The 21468-nt window shown below is 40.6% G+C and overlaps 1 protein-coding gene across 1 annotated transcript in view; it reads right to left on the reverse strand.

The window, feature by feature from the left end:
- HHLA1 (HHLA1 neighbor of OC90) overlaps nt 1-21468 on the reverse strand; it is a 33076-nt gene that overhangs the window by 2237 nt on the left and 9371 nt on the right. The window contains exons 8-14 of the mRNA XM_089518395.1: nt 20200-20286; nt 19051-19151; nt 17836-17980; nt 17281-17523; nt 9117-9191; nt 1530-1680; nt 260-342 (exon numbers count right to left, since the gene is read on the reverse strand). Of these exons, the coding sequence (XP_089374521.1) occupies nt 260-342; nt 1530-1680; nt 9117-9191; nt 17281-17523; nt 17836-17980; nt 19051-19151; nt 20200-20286 (885 nt within the window). The remainder of the gene's footprint in view (nt 1-259; nt 343-1529; nt 1681-9116; nt 9192-17280; nt 17524-17835; nt 17981-19050; nt 19152-20199; nt 20287-21468) is intronic.

Here is a 21468-nt window from a genome sequence, read left to right on the forward strand (position 1 = left end):
CCTGTCATTCTTTCAGCCAATCAGGAGACGGAGGCGGCCTTGGTGGAATATGTTCTCGGAACGGTTTCAGGAATCGCTGTGCGGTAAAATGCAGTTCTGATCACGTTCTGATCATGTTCTAGTTTACTAATGCAGTAATATCTGTTCCAGGAACGTTCTCATCACGTGATGATAGGAACGTTCTCAGAACGCAGTGTGATAATCTCCTAAGTCTGGGATCCAACATTTTGAAAAATACCCAACTGACCCTTCTACTTACTCTTGGAATAAGCTGTTCGTTTGACTTTTTCACAGACATACATTGCATTTTTCAAGAACCAGGAATAGTTTTCAATGCAGAACCTAAAATTGTTCATCAGAATCAAAAGAAAAATGGAGTAGTTCTCTGTCCTTGCATGCATGCACACTAAGCCTACAGTAATCATTTCATAAGTATACAGTCTCTTTATTGCATACATATATGGGACCACCATAAGAACATAGACAGCAACTTTCACTTCACCCTGGGAAACTGCACTATCACTTCACCATAAAGAATTCTCAGGGGGCAATTAGATTTATTTACATGCCATTGCAGTCAGTGGGATTTCAGATTTTACCTTTATTTTTAATTATCCTACCCATTTCAAAAGGATAAGGGTCACTTTTTCAGGATTCCATTCCATGCCTTACATAACCAGGAGCCCTTTTGTGCTACACAATTACGGCACTATGCTTTGACTTTAACTGCCATGCATCAAAAGGATGTAGTTTGTAGTTTGGTGAGGTACAAAAGCTATATCTGACAGAGAATCTAGCAGATATCTGACAGAAAAACACATTGTAAATAGTCACCCAGTGTTGCAACAGAGGGATCTGAAAGAGGGAAGATGTGAGAGGTTGGTGTTGAACTGGATAAAGGTCATTCACAACAAAACCAGGGATTGGGCCCTGAGTCGTCCAGACTCATCACCAAAGGAGGAACAGAGACCTGGGGAGGATGTTTTATTTGGCTAGTGCAGACAGGATCCATGTCTTTTTCCTTACTTAATTCTTTTCTAACAGAAAATGCTCTCAGTTGTAATCCTTCTAACCCTCTGACTCATCTTGCTTGCCTTCTTCTGCATCTTTTCCTGCTCTGCAGTATTCTTTAGGTAATATGGCAAGCAGAGCTATAGTCCAATATGAATCCCTCAGTATCTTTGTGAGTGTGCCATTTTACACTTAATGACAATGGAACAGTAATGGAAACAGTAAAATTCATCATTTTAATACTCAGTCACCCAATTTGGAGGGATCCTTTTGAAGTTCTTCACCTTGTTAAAGCATTAACATCCAATGTCGACACGCTAAATTAAATTCATGGTATTCAGTTCCTTCACTCAAACTTTTTCATTCAATCAAATGTCAGGGTTTCTTTAAAAAAAACAACCTTAACTATAATGATAAGAATTCATCCACAGAAAGAGAAAATACAGTTCCTATCTGATTTTTCTTCTTCCACATACCTCTGAATTATTTTTTAAAATGAGAATGGTTCTAATATTTACCTCATTGCATCTTCTCTTGAGTAGCTTCTGTCCCTTGAACAAAGGCACTGTTGATAAAATTTACACAGCTCCATCACGCAAGGGCTTATCTTTTGAACTGGGATAGATGGTGTTGTCATAGAGCTCCCTTTTTTGATTGCCTGTGGACATCCTAGGGAAAAACATAATCCCAAAGTCGCCTGTGTGTCTGACATATCAAAAAGCAGGGAATAAGACACTTTTGGACAGATCTAAGCATTTATTTACAAAGAAGAAACACATCCTTTCATATAGAAGAAGAAACCCCCAGAGGTCCTTCAAAGATGATGGTAGGACAACACCAAGGGATTCTGAGAACTCATTCTTTCATGTTCCCTCTAAGGAGAAGCTTGCAGTGCTATGCTGTGAAAGAATTCCATTGTGGATTATTTTGGACAGGTTGATGCTTGTTATGGAAGTGTGCTTTCTTGACAAGCCAAAATACTGCAATTTGTGGAAAAGAAACTAGTACACCATTTCTTTCCCACATATTGCAGTATTTTGTGATGAAGTTGACCACAACATTGGAAAATAGTCATAATGTTCATGGGAAGTGTCTCCACTGTGTTCCATCCAAACACATCTTTCTTCTTTAGGTTCAAGCTGTAGATGGGAGCAGCAGTGGGAGCAGAGGGAATAATGCATGACATACATTAGACACATGAGTTGGCTATGTGTGTTAGTCATTTTGTGTGTGTTGTGTGCCTTCAAGTCATTTCCAATTTATGGTGACCCTAAGGTAGACCTATCATGGTGTTTTCTTAGCAAGATTTGTTCAGAGAAGGTTTGCCATTGGTTTCCTATGAGGCTGAGAGCATTTGACTTGCCCAAGGTGACCCAGTGGGTTTCATGGCTAAGTGGGCAATTGAACCCTGGGCTCCAGAGTTGTAGTCAAACTACTATATCACACTAGATCTCGTAGTAGTCATTAGCTGCCCCATTTAAAAGGAAAAAAAATGTGATTAAGCAACCTTAATGTGACTGGGGGTTTTATTACTTACATAATTGATTACATTTCAAACATGACTTTCCAAGCTCTGTGTTAAAAGGGTTCCTTGCAAAGTAAGATAATAAATTATAGATTGGAATGTCCAATTTGTGTTGAAGGTAAGAGAGGGTACAAATGCTCAAAGGGGCAACAACAAGCCACTCTATTGGGGTGGTCTGTTTCACACCAATGTTTGGAAAGGTAGAGGGGAAAAGAAGGAAAGGGTTGACTCAGTCAGGTGGGATATACGCATGGGATTGCAGGAACTAAGCAGAGAAGTGGAAGAAAGGGGTTCTTGGAAGTGTCTCATACACAGGGTCGCCATGAGTTGAAGTCGACTCAAGGCTGGTTAACAACAACAACAACAACTGAAGGTTATGCTAGCCCAATTCCTTTTTGACTATGTTGTACAAGGAAGAATCAGCATCTCCCTTTTCCTCAGCTTTTCCCAGGCCACGCAATAGCTGGTGAATCCTCAACTTAAATGGCAAAAGAGTGGCTGAAGAAGAGAATCCTAAAACCTTCCTTATGCTGTCATACAGCTGGTAATCATTGCCGTTCTAGGCTTCCACATAATGATGCTAGCAGAATGTTATGTTATGGCAACATTAGATAGGGTCTCAACACCTGTTTGATGCTCCCAAAATCCCCCAGACAGCATAGCCAGTGCAGTAATGTAGCCAGTATAAGGAGGTTTCTGAAGTATTTTCATCTGAAGGAGAAACACACAGACAGAACAGCTTTAGTGAAGATTTCCATGCTGATGTGGTACTGTTAGCATACCCTAACACCACCAAAGAAAATCACTTTCTAATGGACTATCACTTTCAGGCAATACACAGATCAGTACTCAGGACCAGTCCTGTCATAAAGAACACTGAGGCAGTCCACTTCAAGTAAGAAAGAGGACAACAGCAAAGGGTTGGAGGAGAAAGTGCCTTTTGGTTGGCCTAATAAAGGCCAGCACCACAATGGCTGTATCTGTACTGCAGAAATAATGCAGCCGGACACCATTTTAACTGCCATCTCTGGGAATCCTGGGATTTGTAGCTTGTTTTTGTTGTGGCCCCAGAGCTGTCTGACAGAGAAGGCTAAATCGCTCACAAAACTACAAATCCCAGAATTCCATAGCATTGCACCCTGGCAGTTAAAGTGTCAAAACTGCATTATTTTTGCAGTGCAGATAAAACCCAATGTGGGGTTTTTTTTTTTGGATTCTACCACAAAGTGGCAACAGTGTAGAAGAAAGACTGATGGCCCATCCAGTCAGTTTCTTGTACCTGGAATGGGAGGAATTGTGTTTCTTCTTTGCCTCAGACAGTGCAATATTTGGGCCTCCCTGTGACTCGGAAGTGGCAACACTTGAGCAGAATGGCTACATTGGCTGAGCTTACTTGCCATGTCCAATGCTCCCTTTTCTCTGTAGATAGGCCTTACTTTTATTTGCACTGCTTCAGTGATGCATTTGAAAACTGAGGCTCAACTGTACATTTTTGCAAACTCTCTTAGCTGTAATCTCTTTGGACAGGATTATTGGATTCCACTTCCCCACTCGCCTTCCCTGGTGCTTTGCATTCTTTATGGCTTTGGTTATGTTACATGATAGGCGAGGTTAGGGAGATTACTCCGAGAGTAATGAAATACTGTTGACATACAGCTGAGTTGTGGGAGGCTGCCATGAAAGTAATATAAAATGGCATTTGCTGATGGCAGCAGCAATAAAGCTACTGTCTCTTCAAAGATACAGAGATAAAGTATGCAAACAGGTAGCAACAGTGGTGGCTGATGGCTTCCATGTCAGTAGGGTGGTGACTCCACTCAGGGTTTCTGTTTGAACTTTAAAGGGATTCTCCAAGATGCTGAAGCCTATCCCCCACACAAATCCAGTGACTTGAATAGCTCTTTATAAGTTTGGATTAAATGTGAGAGTGGGTTCATCATCCTTCCAGTGGCCACTGGTTAGCAACAGAAGTGGCATCTCATCCGTCAGGCCCCCAAGCTATCCATTTTTCTCTCCAGGATTGTTCCTAACACAGTACACAATGTTAGATGAGTCATTTTCTTTTAACCTGAGCTACCTTGCAGGATTGTCATAAAGATGAAAGGGAAGTAAACTGAATTCCTGGGAACAAAGATGACATGGGAAAGTGGTGGTATCCTAAACTGAGCATTGCATTCGAACCAGCATCAGAACCACCATTATTTGTGGCCATGATGCCACCATAATAAAATGTTTAAGGTCAGACCATTAGTCCCCTTGAAGTAAACAGACAGCTAGCTCTCCAGGTTTCCCTTACTGCAGATCTTAGGCATTTTGCCACAACAGCAGTTCAGTGGCAGTTTCATAGATGGAACGTATTTTGCCCTTTGTTCTTTCATGGGTTTGATATGGGTATCTAGTTTGTCACCATGGTTGCTACCCTAAGAGAAATGTGTTTGAAACAGCAACAAAAGAGACAAGTGTCATTTATTTTGTTAAGAATCAACAGAAGAATCAACAATCCAGATATTGGGGGGGGGGGGGGTAGGTTTTGGACTATAGCTCCCCAGATTCAACAGTGGCCATGCTGGCTTGAGAATTCAGGGAGTTGTAGTCCAAAAAGTCACTTTGATGAGTTCTGAAGCCATCTTATTGTAGTCTCTGACAATAGAACTCAAAAGGCAACTTGCATGATGGATTTTTGTTCAGTCTCAGTGAATGATTTGGATCTTGGAGAGGCTTTTTTCTTGGGAGATGTGGTTATCCAAGTGGAGTGTTCCCTTTTTTGAAACTCTTGAGAAGGATCTCCTTTGGCAAAAGGAAGAATCCCGAAAGCTTCATCATATGGGTAACTAGATGCTCAATCATTTCTCTGTCCCACCATTTTATTACACCCACGCCGAGAAACCAGAGATAATGGATCATTTCCCGAAAATCTTGAAGAGGAAGAAGAAGATGTTCTGGGAAGCTGAGAATGGTCACACACACTGTGTCCCTTCTTCCAGGCACAACGGGCTCATTCTTCTCAGGCTCTTCCGTCCATGTCACCTGTTTGGAATTAAATAACCATGTTCCAGTAAGCAAGCTAAGATACCTTTGAATGGAAGAAAGCCAAAAAAAGAGAGGAAAAAGTAGAGAAGAGAATAAATTACCTGTTACTGCCATTTCCAAACATGGAGTGGGGACATCACTTCAATCCATGGTTTTGTCCCCGAGACTCAGGACCAGCCTTCTGCTTCCAGAGGTATCATCCTATGAGTAGCATTTTGAATGCCTAAAGGGGCAGCTCTGTCAACTTCTTTTCAGGCCCTTGCCTGAATGCACAATTGCTGTATGTATCATCTATTTAGTCACAACAATTATGTCAAGATTTCCTTCCAGTGAGCTCAAGATGGCTCCAGTGATTTGGCCCTCCCAACTTTTTCATCACAACATCCCTGTCTTGTAAGTCAAGCTAGGAGAGTGTGACAGGCCCAGAGTTACCTAGTGAATTTCATGACTCCTTGAGGACTGGAATCTGCCTCTACCTAAGTCACAGAGACCTGTCACAGTGCAGCAATAGAGCAGTTGGACACCTCTTTAGGGCCACAACTCATTCCTACAGTATTATGCTATTTATAGTTTGGTAGGGTATTCAGACTAGTCTGTCAGAGAGCTCTGATGCTTTACCAAATTACAAATCCCAGGATTCTGTATAATAGAGCCATGGCAGTTAAAGTGGTGTCAAACTGCTTTATTTCTGCCGCATCGATACACCCCTAGTAACCAGAGCAATTCCCTATTCCCATGAGCCTCCTCCAGCACCATGACTCCCTCGAACTGCTCTTCCCTTCCACACACATATTTGGACATAAAAGGGGACAATTTTCAGAGCAGGAAGCCTCCAAGATGAATAATTCTGCCTTAAACCCAGTCTCAGCTTTCTTTTGCCCCAGTCTCCCCCCCCCACACACACACACACATTTTTGTTGAGGGATGCTTAGAATTGCAAACCAACAATGTATGGAGGATTGCACTTTCCCCAAACTTGTTTTAGCCTCAGTGCTGGCAATAACCACCTTTGTATATTAATTTCATGAAGTCATTTATACATATAATAATTGGAGATAGCCTTTCTATTTGATGGGTGCTTTAGTGCAAAACATCTTGAAGGTACTAAGGTAAAGGTGGCTGCTGAACATGTTCATTTCTGAACAAAGGTCCTAAATATAGGTAATCTGTTCCTGCAAGAGTGAATTGTTCCTACACATATCCAATGGTTTGACATGGTGTATGCACAGGTTTAAAAGATCCCATAGATGTCAACGTGTGTGAAAGGTCAATCTTGGTGGGCTCCAGTTTTGTAGAGGCCCCCTGCAAGTTAACCCACAGTGCTCCTCTTAGGTTAGTGGGTGTGTTGCCTAATTTGGTGGTGGCAGTAATGGAGGACAGCAGTACTCAGATGCCTGTGAGTAGGGATATGACAAAAAGCTCACTGTTGTTTGTTAAACACAAAGGATTTTTGGTTTTATCAATGCTCAGCTCAAGTATCTATGATCTGAAATTTGGCACCTGTTCTCCTGAGGTGTGAGAATTTGCAGATATGGTCATTTGCAAAATGAGTAATTTGCAGATATGGTCATTTGCAAAAGGAGAAATTTGATGTTCAGGATGGTTTTGATTTTTTGTTTATTTGTTTGTTTTTGCTTAAGTAATAAAAGTAACAGTGCCTTAACCATTCGTTTTAATTATGTGGCAGTTTGAATTACTTCACTCAGCTGCAGGTGGGAAGGGAAAGAGGGAGCAATTCCATTCTAAAGATAAACACAGACCTGCCTTCCTTGTTAGACACTGTGGAAGCAAAAGACAGATTATGGTATAAAGTATGGAATACTTTATGGTATTCTCCAGTCACCATCAAAGGATCCATTATAGCTTCAGATCATAAAAATATATGTATGTCTATGTGTTTCACGTGCACCTGACATTGTACATAAGCACAATGCTTCACCCCTGTCTATGGGCCTTTCCCAAAGATCCTAAGGATGTATGTCTTCATGTCTTTCATTCTCACATGCATAACAAAAGCAACATCAAAACTTTAAAACCTTTGCAGATTGCAAGAATTTGTTTTTCAATTTTATAAAGAATGTATTTATTTGGATTTCAGAACCTGTCTATGAAAATTTCAGGAAGTGTTTTTGTGTAAACCATAATTTACAATGCTTTGTGGGTGGAATATTGTTATTGAAATATTAGGAAAATGTCCTAAAATGCACCACATCTATCTATGTATATCTGGAATCCTATATGGAAGTTATGAATGTGTAACCTAGAGTTATGCACTCGTGACTGCTACAAGTTCAAAATCCCAACATAGATCTTAGTTTAGGGGATGTGTATAGACCATAAAAGTCTCCTAATTCCTCAATTATTAGGAAACAGACATTGTGATCAATGAAATCTATTCCCCTGTTGGTTGAGAAGCATCTACCTGACAGTCCCACCTCCTCTCATCTGAACAATCTCTGATACAAGGGTAACTGTGAAAGGGGTCCTTGCTCACAGGAAGGGATGGCAATGGTGGTTAACTACTTCTTGAGTGATAAGGGAATAGATCCCTAACAATCACAAAGGCTGCTGCCTGGTAAAAGGGGATCATGGAATCAGGCCCACACTCGCTGCATAACCCCACAACTATGACAATCATTACTGCCATACAGGATTCTGGGCAAAGTATCCATCTATGCCTCCATCTTGTGACACTTGACTTTTCATTCTTATCCAAATGGTTGTCTCAACATGATGAGATATCCTTTCTCAATAAGATGAAAATTTGCTACCATTCTTTCTATCTCTCAAAGGCACCTATGAACATTCAATCAAGGACTATGATTGTAACTTACTACATTTACCCAGAGTGTGTGCTTGCTCTTTGTTTGTTTATTTATTTTGCCTTTCCTCATTTCCTGGCAACCTCATTTCAGAACTATAAAATGAAGCACACCTCTTGATGTGATTTGCCATGGATCACTATGGCTTTCAAACATGCTTTTAACCAGCACTCTTCAAGGCCGGGTGCTCAGATGATGAGTCAAGACTCCTTTTTATGTTAGATGAGAGGCTGTGCTCAGTTCCTGTATGCCAAATCTACAGGGAATGGAAAGTAAACTTCTGTCCTGTGCCTGGGTCCTTTTATTTCTATTATGCAGCTGAAAAACCCTGAAGCACAAGTTTACTTGAAATAAACAGAGTTTTGCAGCCTAAGGCAAATTTATTGATTCAGATGAATTAGCTTCAGGACTAGAAGCTTCATGCATTTTTAGTAGTCCCAAACTACTAAAAGGAGCATACAAATGAACACAGAGTACATGGGTGTTGGGATGCATCAATGAAATCCTAGAGCCTGGAAAGGTTATTTTGGGGTTTACAGTCCTTGGAACCTTGCTGCCATGATGACCGTTTCTGAAGCTTTGAAATATCCACAGTAAATGGATCTATAGGAACCTTTTTAAAAAGTGATATTTCCACACACACAAACATAGATCCACAGTGAATAAATTGCATTACAGGCCACAGACAACTTTTTATAGTAACTGTTGTAAAGAACCAGGGTACTTACTAGAATGCACCTTCAGTAACACTCCAGGCCTTTGCGTAGATATAGGAAGTGCAAGTAAAGGGACATTTCCTGCCACTGAAAGGAAAGAATAGAACATAAAAGTTCACAAGATCAAAAGATAATGTCTTCTGCTAAGTGTGCTTTAGAGAAAAATTCCCCTCAGGACTACTGCTGATGTCGAATCCTCTTGGTGACACAGCCAAGTATTATATCAGCATAAGTGCTTTTTCATATGTTGCACAAGGTGGTATCCACTACCTCCTTGCACAATGCGGTTTTCCACCCCATGCCATACAATGCCAGCCAGATGGTGCCAGGGTGCAGCTGTACTCCTGAACCAAACGTCTGCTATTAGCCATGAGGAGGCGCCTTCCTAGATTTTCAGTGTAAGTAATTCGGCAAAGCTTTATGCTCGATCAGCATTAAACAGGTTCTTGGCTAATGTAAGGAAGAATTTGTGTGTGTGTGTGGAGAATGGGCTGATGCTCTTCTTTATGCTTGATTCCTTTCAGATTCTGTGCAACTAAGTATTCTCATTTAGTGATGTAAAAAAAAAATTAAAATCTTTCTCTTGATTTCACAGAGGTCTTCTAAATTTCATCTGCATTTTCTCCCTATCCTTGTTTTGTCTTGGACTGTGTCACTCTGCTTTTTCTTTGTTTGAGAGATATTATTTTTCAGAATATGCTGTTTCCTGTATAACTCAACCACATGTGAATTTTGTGTAGAATAAAACTACAAAGATTCTTGTCAGTCCAGGAGTCTTCTCATCAAAGTTTCATAGCATTTGGAAATCAATTTTTTCAACCATTTTTTAATATTTTTGAACTTTCTTTTCATCTCTGAACAATGCTTCATATCCTATACTGATTTAAGCACATGTGCAGTTTCCCACAGTTTCACTCACCCTACTAAACAGGGCTTGCTTGATGAAATCTTGCTGTTGGAGGCCTCAAAGCCCTCGTTCATGGTGATAAAAGCCAAGTTCCTATCCCTGGCAAACACAATTCTTTTCTCCTCCTTCAGTTTCTATCTCTCACTCTCACTCTCTACTATACTCTAAAGTGATAAGTACAGTCCTTTTCTTAGTCCTCTGGTGGACATTTACTCTAGTCAGCCTGTATTAGGGCCCCATTCCCACTGGGCTATAAATTGAATCAAGAATTGGATTATAGGATTTGAACTCATCTTTGATCCTTGTTTAAGGAAAATCGTTCCCATTTAAATCTGTGTTCGATCCAACTTTGATCAATTTTTCTAGGTAAAACATGATTTAGTGGTGGATAATCTGGGTTATCCTGACACCACTTTTGCAGAGATTTGTTTTGCAGCTGCCATGTCGGATCCATGACAAACTAATGGGAACAACATGGGTGTCTGAATCAGGGGAGGAGCAATGTTCAAAGGGCTGTCCCAGGGGTGTCACCAGCTTTGTTCTCTTTCCTGGCATCCCTCTTTCACATAGCCTTTCCCTGGTGGTGTGTAAATTTAAAAAAAAACCAGAAGAAAGATAAACTGGGTTTTTTGGAGAGGGAGGGGAAAAGAAAGGAAAGAGGAGAAGTGATATGGAGAAAGAAAGGCCAGCAAAAACTTTTTGTGAACAGAAAGGAAAAAGAAAGAGAGGGGGAAAACCCAAAACCCTGAACGTGGCTCCTGCATCCAGCCTTATTTCCTTTTTTGAGACAGAAAAGGGGTGGCTGGCTGTTGCATATTAGGGTGGTTTGAAGAAGAAGGGGGGATAAGAAGAAGAAGGGGGGATTAGACGTCACTGTGACGTCTAATTGGCTAAGCACTTGATTGACAGCTTTAAAAAAACTAATTCCAGAAAGGCAATGGGAACGGGGAACAAAAAAAACCCATGTCAAAATACAATGGAGAAATATCAAGAGGAACGAGAACATGGATCAAGAAAAACTGAGTCCGTTTGCTCCCTTTTGTAATGGGAACGATGGACCTGATTCGAATACAACTCAGAAACTTGATCCGATCCAGACTCGCAGTGATATACATTGCTTTATATGCCCAGTGGAAATGGGACCTAGGTTAGCAACTGTCAGCCAGAGGACTTTTTCTTTAGCCACTCCTAGACTGTAGAATAACTTGTTGGAAGAGATTTGACAGCTGAATATGCTACTCAAATTTAAAATACTGTAGTATTCAAGACCATTGTCTTAAAGCATGCTTATCCCAATGAATTTTAAATTATGAATATTAAAGATGGATTGTTTTAGAATGTGTATGTTTTATTTGTCCTTTTAAACAGTTGCATGCTTTAATTAGTGTATTTACCGTATTTGATGTTGTTCCTTGCCTCAATCCATGGGGAGAGGCGAGTAAGAAATAACTAAACTTGTTGTTGTTGTTGTTGCTATTTCTTAGGCTTCTACTGGGCCAAAACAAAAACTTATAGGGATTACACATGAACATGAGAAACATTTGGTTATGCATTAAGTTGTGCAACACTGCCATTTAACACAGAGGTTGTCTAGCACAAACAACACTTAACATGTGCAGATGTACGATATACAACCCCAATGTAGGATCTTGTTCAGAACTGGCTGCTTCCATGTGTCTGTGTAATTCAGGTATAGCTAGCAATGGCATTGGATGATATCAGGGAAATGTGGTTGCCACATGCCTGCTCATTAGAGACACTTGAGGACTCCAGAAGGGGATAGTGAAGAAGAAAAATGCAGTTTCCTGCACACATAAGAAGAAGTATTGTGGCCTAACATTGTAGGTTTCTACACTCAAAATACATATTCCAAAACAGAACTGCAGCTCTGTTTTCAGGTTAGTCTTTGATACTCCCCTCAAAGTGGAAAAGTTGGAACTTAAAGCATGGCTATTCCAAAATTACCCATTCTCACCATGACCAAAACTACTCATTCTCTCCTCCCATTCAGGTTATACCCTGAAATATTGTGCCCATCCCCATCTCTCTCTTACCCAGCCATCGATGCAAAATGTTCTCACCTGTCTGCATTTGGTGAAGGGGTTTGGTGATTTTAGAAGTGGCTGGCTGTGTCAAGAGTGTGTAAGTTTCCACTGCAGGATACAAAGTAGAAATATGTCAGTGTTTTTAATAATCAGAAAACTGAGGGTTATTTTATAGCACAAAGAGGTGTGCAGATATATGCTTTCTCAATCAAGTAGGGCGAAGTTAAGTGAAATGACAATAAAGTGGATGTTGTAAAGCATTGTCTTATTTCTTTGTCTTCCTGTGGGTTTACTTTTTCTTTTGATCAGAACACACCACATTCTCAAAGCTATCAGGAATAACATAACGGCTCTTTGAACAAACTGCACTGTCTCCTCTTTTAGGTTTCTCGGGGACCTCCAAAAGACCGGGAAGTCTAAGCTTTTATTATTTTAGTATGTATTAATTAAACCTGGTTTACTTAGGGTTTTTTTTGTTTTGTTTTGTTTTTGTTTTTGTTCTTATTTTTCTTTGATGTATATATTCTGAGAGAGCCAGCATGGTGTAGTGGATTGATCATTGGATTATGACTCTGGAGATCAGGGTTCAATTATTTGCTGAACCGTGGAAATCCACCTTGGGAGAGTTACCTACTCTCAGCCCCAGAAAATCCCTTGATAGGTTCACCTTAGGGTAGTCAAAGTTTGGAAATGACTTGAAGGCACACAACAACAATATATTTTGCATGGTGCAACTCAGCATGGTGTAGTGGTTTGGGTGTTGTACTAGAACTCTGGAAACCAGGGCTTGAATCCTATTCTGCCATGGAAGCCCACCAAGAGACCTTGAACAAGTCACACTATGTCAGCCTCAGAGGAAGGCAATGGCATACCTACCCTGAACAAACTTGCCAACAAAAATCCCATGACAGGGTCACCATAAATTAGAAATGACTTGAAAGCACACAACATTATATTCCTGAATGGCCATCCAATTTCTCTGATCATTCTCTCAATTTTGTATGGTTTTTCTTACTTGATCATTAAAATATATTTTCTAGTCTTTTCAAATGATGGTTATTATTTATTGTTTTAAACTGATTTTGTTGTAAGCCACCCAGAGATCTTTGGATATAAAGGTTTAAATAAAAAAAATACTATCAGTATTACTATTACTATTGTTAGGTTGAGTCTCCCTTATCATAAATTCCAAAATTCAAATTAGGATACAGAACTCCTTGCAAGAGAGGTTCAACTGGTCTCCTCTCTGCTTTTTTAAAAATTGCCTGCAGACTGCTTTCTTTAAAGAGGGCTTTAGTTATACATATATAATTACTGAGTGGTGCAGAAGGTTTTTTTTTAATGGCATGTACTGTAGCTTTTACCTTGTTTTGAACATGTTTTAATTCCATGTTTTAATTGAAGTTTTTGTTTAATAGAGCCAGAGTAGTACAGCAGTTTGAATGTTGGACTATGATCCTGGAGACCAGGGTTCGATTTCCCGCTTAGCCATGAAATTCACTGGGTGACCTTGGGCAAGTCAAACTCCCTCAGCCTCAGAGGAAGGCAAAGGCAGATCCCATTTGAACAAACATTGGGGGCAGGGGGAGCCAAATGAACAACAACAAAAAACCCTGTGTCTTAGGGTCCCAATAAGTCAGAAACTACTTAAAGACAGACAACAACCACATTTGTTTAATTACTCTTTACCTTTCTGTATTATATGCGGGCGCGGCATATGCGGCTTTCATCATTCACTGAAAGCCACACCGGAAAAGCCCCTTGTGCACCCTGGAAAAAGTAATGGGGGGCGTGCCCATGGGGCACACACACTCTGTGCTGCTGTGCACCATGGATGTGAGCCCCATTACATCTAATGGGGCTCCAGCACACATGGAATTCCCCTTACACGGAGGGATCCGGAAAGGATCCCCACATAAGGGGAGGGCACATTGTATATTGTTGTAGGTATATTTTATTTTAATTTATATTTTAAGTCATATTGAGGGAAAAGTGGAATATGATACAGACAGCCCCTTTGGGGCAGCCTGCACCCGCTCCTTTCCCCAACGGATTGGGGCCTCAGCAGCCACAGCGGCAACCCTGGAGGCCCTGATCCGATGCTTTTCTGGGCCTCAGAGAAGCAGCAAAACGCCGCTTCCCCGTGGCCTGGAAAGGGGTGTCCTTGGGGTGGGGAGAGAGAGAAAGGGGCCACTTGGCCCCTTTCTCTTCCATATCATTGGTGCAGCTGTGTAAAAGCTGCACCAGCGATACGTGTAGCAAAAGGAGCTCCATTTCGGAGCTCCTTTTGGCACTGCTGAAAGGGCGCCACAAGTGCCCTGTATCAGCGTGAGCACGTAATGACCGTGCCACGCCATTTGGATGTGGCGTGGCCATCACATCAAAATGGTGGCGCCCATGTAGACAGGTAACCATCATTTTGATGTACAGAGTACGTGCTAGGGCTAGGGAGCGTCTGTAAAGGACGCTCTGAGGCAACCCTAGCATGTGCTCAGTATGTGCTAAAAGGCCCATCTGGACAGGTCCATAAATGGAATGAATGAATGAAGCCATGATAAGTGGTCAATCAGTCACCTTAAAAATCTGCCTTAACCCCATGATAAAGCCATCCCAAGTTGGTAACCATCACTGCATCATGTGGTAACCAGTTCCACAGTTTAACTTCTCCTGTTGCCACACTGCAGAATTAATGCAATTCAGCAGTGTTTAAACTGGCATGACTCCATCCTACAGAATCCTGGGATTGGTAGTTGTTATGGCACTACAGAGAAGGCTATATATCTCACAAAACTACATATATCACTAATTCTGCACATGGGAGCTACTCCAGACCCTTGAGCACTTTGGTTGCCTTTTGCTGTCTGTTTTTGCTCCACACGTTCTTTTCTAAAGTGCAGTGACCTGAACTCCAGTATATCCAAGATGATATAAAATATTCCCAACTCACAGGAAGGAGAATGGGTCTTCAATGCATCCTGTCCTTGTTCTGTAGATGGGGAAGCCAATGGTGCAGGGACACCTGTTGCTGAGAGTGAAAAATGTTACCATTACCTCTCCATACCAATGCATCTTAAGTAGATTTGCACATTGCATGATATCTATGTATGAGAATGAAATATAGATTTACTATGATGTGGGCTTCTTCAACTTGAAATTTTCCTGAATTTTCAGATTCCTGATGGCGAGAGACAGGGCAAAACCTGAGCAGGTTTTTGCAAAGATATTATAACATGAAACATCTATATTTGCTGTTGTTGTTGTTTAAATCAAATTGAAAAAGATCTGGTACTTCCCTTAACTCCATAAAGCCTCAGACATTAAGTTTGTGAACAAACTTCAAGAATATAGGAAAAGGTCTGCTTGATCAGACTAAAGGTCAAGCTATGTCATTTAACTGACACCATTTCAGGCAGAAAGTAGGCCTGTGACCCTAATATCAACACCCTTTTTCTCCTGTGTGGTTTTTAACATCTTTGCTTGTTGAAGAGGAAAGTAAAACTGTGAAAGCTTGCATAATATATTTTATCCTTTAGAGTTGGCCTAATAAAAGTAGCAGTGTAAAGTCGAAGGCTTTCATGGCTGGCATCCATAGTTTTTTGTGGGTTTTTCGGGCTATGTGGCCATGTTCTTGAAGATGCTGGCGAAACTTCAGAAGGAAACTCTGCTAGAACATGGCCACACAGCCTGAAAAACCGATAAAAAACTATAAAAGTATCAGTGCTTCTGGGTTGTGGATTTTGTTGTATTTTTCTGCGTGACCAACACAGCTACCTTTGAATACAAACTTTGAGTAAAAATTGTAATGCATAACAATTTCTAATTGCCTTTAAAATACTTTTAAGTGAGTTTTAGAGGCATTCTGCTCTGGTCAGGCCCCACCTGGAATATTGTGTCCAGTTCTGGGCACCACAATTCAAAAAGGACATTGAGAAACTGGAGCACGTCCAGAGGAGAGCGACTAAAATGATGAAAGGTCTGGAAACCTTGCCCTATGAGGAACGACTTAGGGAGCTGGGGATGTTTTGCCTGGAGAAGAGAAGGTTAAGAGGTGATATGATAGCCCTGTTTAAATATATGAAAGGATGTCATATTGAGGAGGGAGCAAGCTTGTTTTATGCTGCTCCAGAGAACAGGATCTGGAACAATGGATGCAAGCTCCAGCAAAAGAGATTCCACCTCAACATTAGGAAGAACTTCCTGACAGTAAGGGCTGTTCGACAGTGGAACACACTCCCTCAGACTGTAGTGGAGTCTCCTTCCTTGGAGGTCTTTAAGCAGAGGCTAGATTGCCATCTGCTGGGGATGCTTTGATTTGGATTTCCTGCATGGCAGGGGGTTGGACTGGATGGCCCGTGCGGTCTCTTCCAACTATGATTCTATGATTCTATGATTCATTTTGATGGAGATTTTCCATCAAAACAATGTCGATTCCTCAAAAAAACAAAACAAAACAAAAACCCAGAAAGCATGCAAAATAACAACAAAGCAATGAACAGTGAAACAACTATGAATTATTTTTTCAACAGCAATGGGTTATTTTTCAGACATCAGCCAGAATTGGTGTCTTATATATGCATAGGTGATCTGGATGGACATTTGTGTCCAAGGAGGAACAGCAACCTGCAGAAGTTGATTTTTGCATATTTTACCATTGTTCATGGATATATAGTTCATCCATATTGTACTTTGAGAATGGATGCAGGTTGATAATGTGTTGCACATTGTCCAGGAAGAAGCAGACCCACATTCGGTGCCAGACTTTACTAAGAAGACAAAACAACAGCATAATTCCATGAATGTAAAGGTGTGCTCTGTCTCCTTGATGTAGGTTATCAGCCATTGCACAAAGCAATGCAAACACGTACTGAGTAAAGTTGATGAAAAGGTTCTGATTGTCTCTACACAGATGTGCTAGAGGAATAATAGAGTCAGAAGAGACCACAAGGGCCATCCAGTCCAACCCTCTGCCTTGAAGGAATATACAATTAAAGCACTCCCAACTGGGATATCTCATGGAAAGACACCTATGAGATATCCCAAACCATGGGATAGTATTGTAAAGATGCCATACATTAATAAATAAATGTTTATATTAACAATTTATAAACAAACAAGCTTTAAAGTTAGTATGGAGAATATTTGTTCCTCCCTCCATTATATAAAGCCAGCCTTGCCACAATCTCCATGGTGGACAGCTCTCCCCTTCCTACATTTGGATACTCACTAGGTACAGGTTGTGTTCCAGACGGAATGCCATAGCTTGTCAAAGGAGCAGAGGAAGGTGCCATTTGGATGGGAGAAACTTTCCAGGCTTTTGGAGCATCTGTATGCAACCAGGAGGGGACTTGGAAAGATGACACTTCAGAGTCTTTCAAACCAGATGTCTTTGGCCAGATGGTGAACTGTGGAGAAGTGGTCTCCTCCCCTTTCCTAGTTATAGTCAATGGTTTTGCAGGTGTCTTTGGAGCTGTGGTAGAAAAATCAAAGAATATGCTGTGTAAAGAGTAGACTGGATCTACTTGCAGATATCTCGGGAGATCACCAATGATGCCTGACTACTACTTTTTAATAACGCTACCCTGTGTAGGAAAGGATATTCCTATTCCCATGCAGAAAATACTTTTTTTCTGCACAGAACAACCATGTGCAGATTCTGTGCAGAATAAGTCCCAAATTGTAAATTGGGTTGAAAAACTGCACTGTTTTGAAGACTTTCTTGGAGTGGGAAGAAATTAAAATTACTTGTTTCATCCCTACCCTTTGTAACCACAGAACTTACTAAGTGTTGTCGGATCTCCCAGTGGACTCTCATAGCTTTCAGCAGGAGCAGGAGGTGGGTTTGCAGGTGCAGGAGAAGATGAAGATTCCTTAACTGAAGGAGTCTCATACTGCTTCAAGGCAGTAGTCTGCAGCCATGAAGGCAGCTGCAACAAGGGAATTTCAGACCCTTTCAAACTTGCAGTCTCTACAAATATGGGATGATGTATCAAGTGCATCTCTTTTCCTTTCAAGGGACCATTCTGTGACCAGATAGGCATCTTTGTGGCTGAAATGCATTTAAAAAGAAGAAACATTAGTGTCTCTCTTGGCACAACTGTTGACGTGTTTTCCCAGTAAAACATGGATGTAAACTGCTATGATGCAGTGTAGAAAATAGATAATTGGAATGAATGTTTGAATGATTACTGAATTGATTATTTAGAATTTATATACTACTTTTCACTTTTAAAAATTCAAATTAAACTGTGTTTAAAGGGATAAAAATGACAAAACAAGGTAAAATCCATTTTAAAAAAATATTTAAAAACCAGGGGCAGCTGACAGGGTGAACAATTTGGAAAATGTCTGAGTAAACACTAGTTCTTCAATGGATAGTAGAAAGACCCAGCACTGGAAGCCCTCCAGGTACTATGGGGAGAATATTCCTTATGGTGGATGCTACAACAGAAAATGCTCTTCTCCACACATGCTGCATTCACAACGGGGACTTTTCTAGTCAGGCTATTTCTTTGAGAAAAGACAGTGACATGAGGTAGTGAAGCTACCTTCCTCTCTTTCCTCACACATTTAGGCTAACTCTCACTATAGCTGCATGGGCCAGGATGCTCCATGGACAGCCCAGAATATCTGAGTCCCACAGCTGCTCCAACTTGCACCTCTCCTTCTCTCAAAAGTATGTTACTGCTCATATATCAGCAGAAGGGAAGGGCATCACTTGAGAGCCAAGAGAGTAGTGGATGCAATATTTTAAATTAGATTTATTTCAAATTTTTTAATTTGGTTCATCTTGTGACACATTCCTATGCCTGCTGGAGAGCCACTAATGTCATTTGAAAGTTACCAATATACAGTTTTCTAAGTCTTTTTGAAAAGGCCCTAAACCTTCAGCTTTCTTTTGTCAGTAATTCTAACAACTTCCATTAAAACAAATTCATTGGTCAACTAATTGTAAACTAGACAGTTTTAATAATAAAAAAAAAGGTTAGGAGGATACTTGCTCACTTTTAAATGTCCATGTACCCTTTGCAGTATCACTTAAAACCTTGTCAGCATCTTCCCTTAAAGGCTTCCAACCAGGAAAGATCAAGTTTAAATCTTTGGGGAAGAAGAGACAGATAATTAGTTCAAATGAGAAAATGTAGTGGCCATAATCAAAGGGGAGGGGAGATAAACAACGAAAGGGAGCAGAAGTTAATTATTTAATGGGCAGTTTAATCATCACCAATGTTCCAGCCAAACTGAATGGAAGCAATAACAAAGACAGATTCTGCAAGCAGAAAACTCCTAACTAACATTACGGAAGATCTTTCCTGAATGGGATGTACTTGTAACTAACATTACTGAAGATGTTTGGCTCACAGTTACTTATAATTAAACATTATAGAGGGAATGTGAAGTCGAAAGTTTTCATGGTTGGCATCCATAGTTTTTTGTGGGTTTTTCGGGCTATGTGGCCATGTTCTAGAAGAGTTTATGCCGGAAAAATGTCAGAAATAAACTCTTCTAGAACATGGCCATATAGCCCGAAAAACCCACAAAAAACTATTATAGAGGGAAATTTCCTATGGGGAAGGACATTGCAAGATAGCATAAGCATAAAAAGTAGGCTTTGACCCACTATTTAAACTGTGTGTCCAGCTGATTGCAGAAAATTGATGCCTCTGCTACACTAATGGGCCCTTGTGCTGAATGGGCCCTTGTGTTACCTTCTAAATAAAAGAGTAAAGTTTGAGTGTCCCTTATCCAAAATGCTTGGGACCAAAAGTGTTTTGTATTTTGTATTTTTTGGATTTTGGAATATTTGTCTATACATAATGAGGTATCTTAGCGATGGGACCCAATTCTAAACATTAATTTCCTTTATGCTTCATGTGCACCTTATACACATATCCTGAAGATAATGTTATACACAATATTTTTCATAATTTTGTGCATGAAACAAAGGTTGGGTACATTGAATAATCAGAATGCAAAGGTCTCACTATTTCAGCTACCTATATAGACAATTTTGGAATTGGGGATATTGGGATTTTGGAATTCCAGATAAGGGAGACTCCGCCTGTATTCCTATTCTTTTTAACTCAGTTACTGTTCTTGATATTCAACAGCTCACACTTAGTTCATTCATTCACAATATACTCACCCAGGAGATCAGACACATTACCCGAAAAAGTGTAATTAATAACTGGAGATTTCTCTATTGCTTCCCATAAGTCGGACAGATTTCTGCCTAAGGAAGAAAAATGGACTCAAGAGAGACTGTTGAAAACCAGAGAACATTCAGATAAATGATTACTGTGATCAGCAACCAGGGTGTCTTGGGTAGTAATTAAACTGCATCCATCCCAGCTTTTAATGTGAACTTTAAAGGATGCCAAATTCTATTCCCCAAAATACATTCATCACCTTGGACAGCATCATTAGCTTTTACACTAAAACTTGGTGTCGATCCACCACTTCACTCACATCAGAGCCAGCAACCAGCAGCTTTGACTATTCTTTTCCAACACTAACCCCTAAATCCAGAAATGAATGCTGAAAGAGCTAGATAGATGGCATCTACCTTCTGCTATCTCAGAAGATAGCAGATGCTATCTCATCCCCTTTCTCCAAAAAGCAAGGGAAGGGAATCTCCAGCCCATAAAGGAATGCAAAAACCAGCCTTAAAATTATCAAGAACATTGGTCCATCTTAATCCAATATTGCAATATCTGTCTGACATCGTTTCTCCAACATTTCAGGCAGTAGGTCCCCCTTCTATCTCTGCTTGGAGATCCCTGGTGGTCTGCCATCCATCTGCCAAACAGACCAAGATCCATTTGGTGTCCATAGTTGAATCAGACTGGGTATTTTGGGTCCAGGAGACACCCTTCTCCCCCCCCACCCCAGGGTAAGGGTAAGGGAGAGGAATGTCAGGGCAAGAGTGCTGCCTTCAAATGTGTGCATGCTGCAGGAATATAGTTTACTTATTTGTTTAAGTTGGTGTTTTTTGACATGCTCTTTGCAATTGTGGTTGATATTTAATGTATCATGTTTAATGATATTGCTGGATCTGCCCCCTGAAACATCAGCAGAGCCTACCCTCTTAAACATCAGAAGGGTTCTTCACTAGGTTTCAAGATCTAGCCCTGAAATCTCAAGTCCTGGAATAGTTGTGACCTGGGAAACCTGTGTGCAGAAGCGGATGAGATGGATAGAATTCTAAGAATGTGAAGACAGCACAGGGAGAGGAGATCATCTGATGGGTGTCTTCCATTGGTATTGTTGTTGTTGTGTGCCTTCAAGTTGTTTCCAACATATGGTTGTAAGCCTAAGTCTATTATGGGGTTTTCTGGGACAGAGAGTGTGTGACTTGCCCAAGGACACCCAGTGGGTTTCTATGGCCAAGTTGGGAACTGAACTCTGGTTTTCA

Source organism: Sceloporus occidentalis, unplaced genomic scaffold (genome assembly GCF_023333645.1).
Source record: "Sceloporus occidentalis isolate IW3139 unplaced genomic scaffold, rSceOcc1.0.p SCAF_3, whole genome shotgun sequence".
NCBI lineage: Eukaryota > Metazoa > Chordata > Lepidosauria > Squamata > Phrynosomatidae > Sceloporus > Sceloporus occidentalis.